This window comes from Oratosquilla oratoria, chromosome 6, assembly GCF_046742065.1.
Source record: "Oratosquilla oratoria isolate Oo_2021 chromosome 6, ASM4674206v1, whole genome shotgun sequence".
NCBI classification, from domain to species: Eukaryota; Metazoa; Arthropoda; class Malacostraca; order Stomatopoda; family Squillidae; genus Oratosquilla; species Oratosquilla oratoria.
The window spans coordinates 34934498-34936997 of NC_134782.1; the positions used below are offsets into that span (position 1 = coordinate 34934498).

General features: G+C 45.0%; 1 protein-coding gene across 1 annotated transcript in view; it reads left to right on the forward strand.

The window, feature by feature from the left end:
* The window catches only part of LOC143026161 (uncharacterized), a 108894-nt gene extending 107271 nt beyond the window's left edge, over window positions 1-1623 (forward strand). Inside the window, exon 3 of the mRNA XM_076186168.1 lies at window positions 1170-1623. Within this exon, the coding sequence (XP_076042283.1) occupies window positions 1170-1401 (232 nt within the window). The 3' untranslated portion in view covers window positions 1402-1623. The remainder of the gene's footprint in view (window positions 1-1169) is intronic.
* Window positions 1624-2500: the final 877 nt, after the last annotated feature.

A 2500-nucleotide genomic window follows, 5' to 3' on the forward strand; every position in this document is an offset into this window, starting at 1 on the left:
ATACATACATACATACATACATACATACATACATAAATACAAACATGCATGCAAACTTACATATGTAATTACATATAAACATACATACATAGACAGACAGACAGACAGACAGACATATAGGCAGATAAATAGATATATAGATAGACAGATAGATAGACATATAGATAGACAGATATCTAAGTCTAAATAAAAATGTTCTTCTAAAAAATGTTGTGGAAGTCGGGGACAGGTGGTATTTCGGTGACACTTTGTCCTAAAAATATTCTTGAAAAAGCGCTTAGGTAAGTCGGGGTCAGGTGGTATTCTTCTTCTTCTTCTTCTTCTTCTTCTTCTTCTTCTTCTTCTTCTTCTTCTTCTTCTTCTTCTTCTTCTTCTTCTTCTTCTTCACGTTTTTCTTCGCGTTCTTCTTCTTCTTCCTCTTCTTCTTCCTCGCGTTCTTCTTCGCGTTCTTCTTCTTCTTCTTCTTCTTCTTCTTCTTCTTCTTCTTCTTCTTCTTCTTCTTCACGTTTTTCTTCGCGTTCTTCTTCTTCTTCCTCTTCTTCTTCCTCGCGTTCTTCTTCGCGTTTTTCTTCGCGTTCTTCTTCGCGTTCTTCTTCGCATTCTTCTTCGCGTTCTTCTTCGCGTTCTTCTTCGCGTTCTTCTTCTTCGCGTTCTTCTTCGCGTTCTTCTTCGCGTTCTTCTTCCTCGCGTTCTTCTTCGCGTTCTTCTTCGCGTTCTTCTTCGCGTTCTTCTTCGCATTCTACTTCGTGTTCTTCTTCGCGTTCTTCTTCGCGTTCTTCTTCGCGTTCTTCTTCCTCGCGTTCTTCTTCGCGTTCTTCTTCGCGTTCTTCTTCGTGCTGGGGATCCTGTGTTGGGGTTCCGCCCCAAGGCCGAGGCCGAAGAGGAAAACGAGGGATTAGAGCGCGGAAAGTTGCGGCCGTAGGCCGCTGTTTGCGCAGCCAAGCCCCCGGCGAAGCCCGCGGCTTGTATATATATATATATATATATATATACATACACACACACACACACACACACACACACACACACACACACACACACACACACACACACACACACACACATATATATATATATATATATATATATATATATAGAGAGAGAGAGAGAGAAGGGATATATTTCAGTTCAGAAATCATGGTTGCTGACCTCGTTCTTTCCTCCTGCAGGTTCCTGAGCAACCCCTCCCTGAGCTCGTCCTCGTCTTTGCAGTCCTCGAGGTTCTCCGTCAACCCCGTCAAGTCGCTGATCACTCGGGTCACGAGCTCTGGACACGGGGGGTTCCGTCACCCGCTCTCCTACCACGTCCCGACGTCCTTCCTGCCGCCCCTGTCCTTCCGACCCATGCCCTACCACACGAGAACATCGTACAGAGATGCCCCCAGAAGACCCATCTTCTAGAGGAGTGTTCCTCCAAGGCTTCACGTTCAGCGAGGGTGTTTCTTTGGTTGACGTTTCTTCGCTGCGCACAGGCTCTGCGCAGAATACTTAAATAATTAACACTTCTTACTTTTTCTTTCCATCCGGATGCCTTTCATTTTCAGAAGTCCTCATCCCGTCAAGATCGCCAAGCCAGTGTCGGTCTTTAGTAAAAGGTCACAAAGATAGCTTTGAAAAAAAGAACGGGCGAACTAAGTTCCTCTGATATCATGTCGTCGAGCAGTGCGATAACGCTTTCTTGTAGAGCTGCCGCTGATGATGGCGTCTCAGCAAAGCCAATTTCTAAAGCACAAGTCAGACCCAGAGGTCCTACATACGGGTCGGAAGCTGAAGGTTCTCTTTGTATGATTAATACAGAAGCTAAATAGAGGACCAGTGTATTTTTTTTTTAAGAAAATGTTATTGAGGATATTTGCCGAGACCTTCCTGTGTATGGGGAAAAGGAGGCACCGTCTTTGCCGGCCATTTTCCTTGTACTATGGGTGTTCCTCATCACTGACTAATATCTTTGAGATTTCCTGCACCCCCCTTCCCCTCCATCCCCAATACCCTCACGCCTCTCACAGCGGATATTGAGTTGTCGGCTGGGTGTAGTCTTGGTGCTTCTTTACGCAAACGCACACACACACACACACACACACACACACACACACACACACACACACACACACACACACACACACACACACACACACACACACACACACACACACACACACACACACACACACACACACACACACACACACACACACACACACACACACACACACACACACACACACACACACACACACACAAACACACACACACACACGAGTATGTATACATACGCAATTTCAACCTTTATACTACGCAAGAGGCATGTGTTCAATTAGGGTATGTTTTTACGAGCACCGCCTCTGAAAATGAGGTCATCTCAGTGTTGGAATGTCTTTTAATCATGTAGTGAAGACGTATTCCACGGTTTTACAGAAGGTTGCCCAAATACATAGTAAATAAAGATGGTATGGCAAAGATTGCTCCATTTATAGAACAGTTTCTCAACGTATCCAACCTA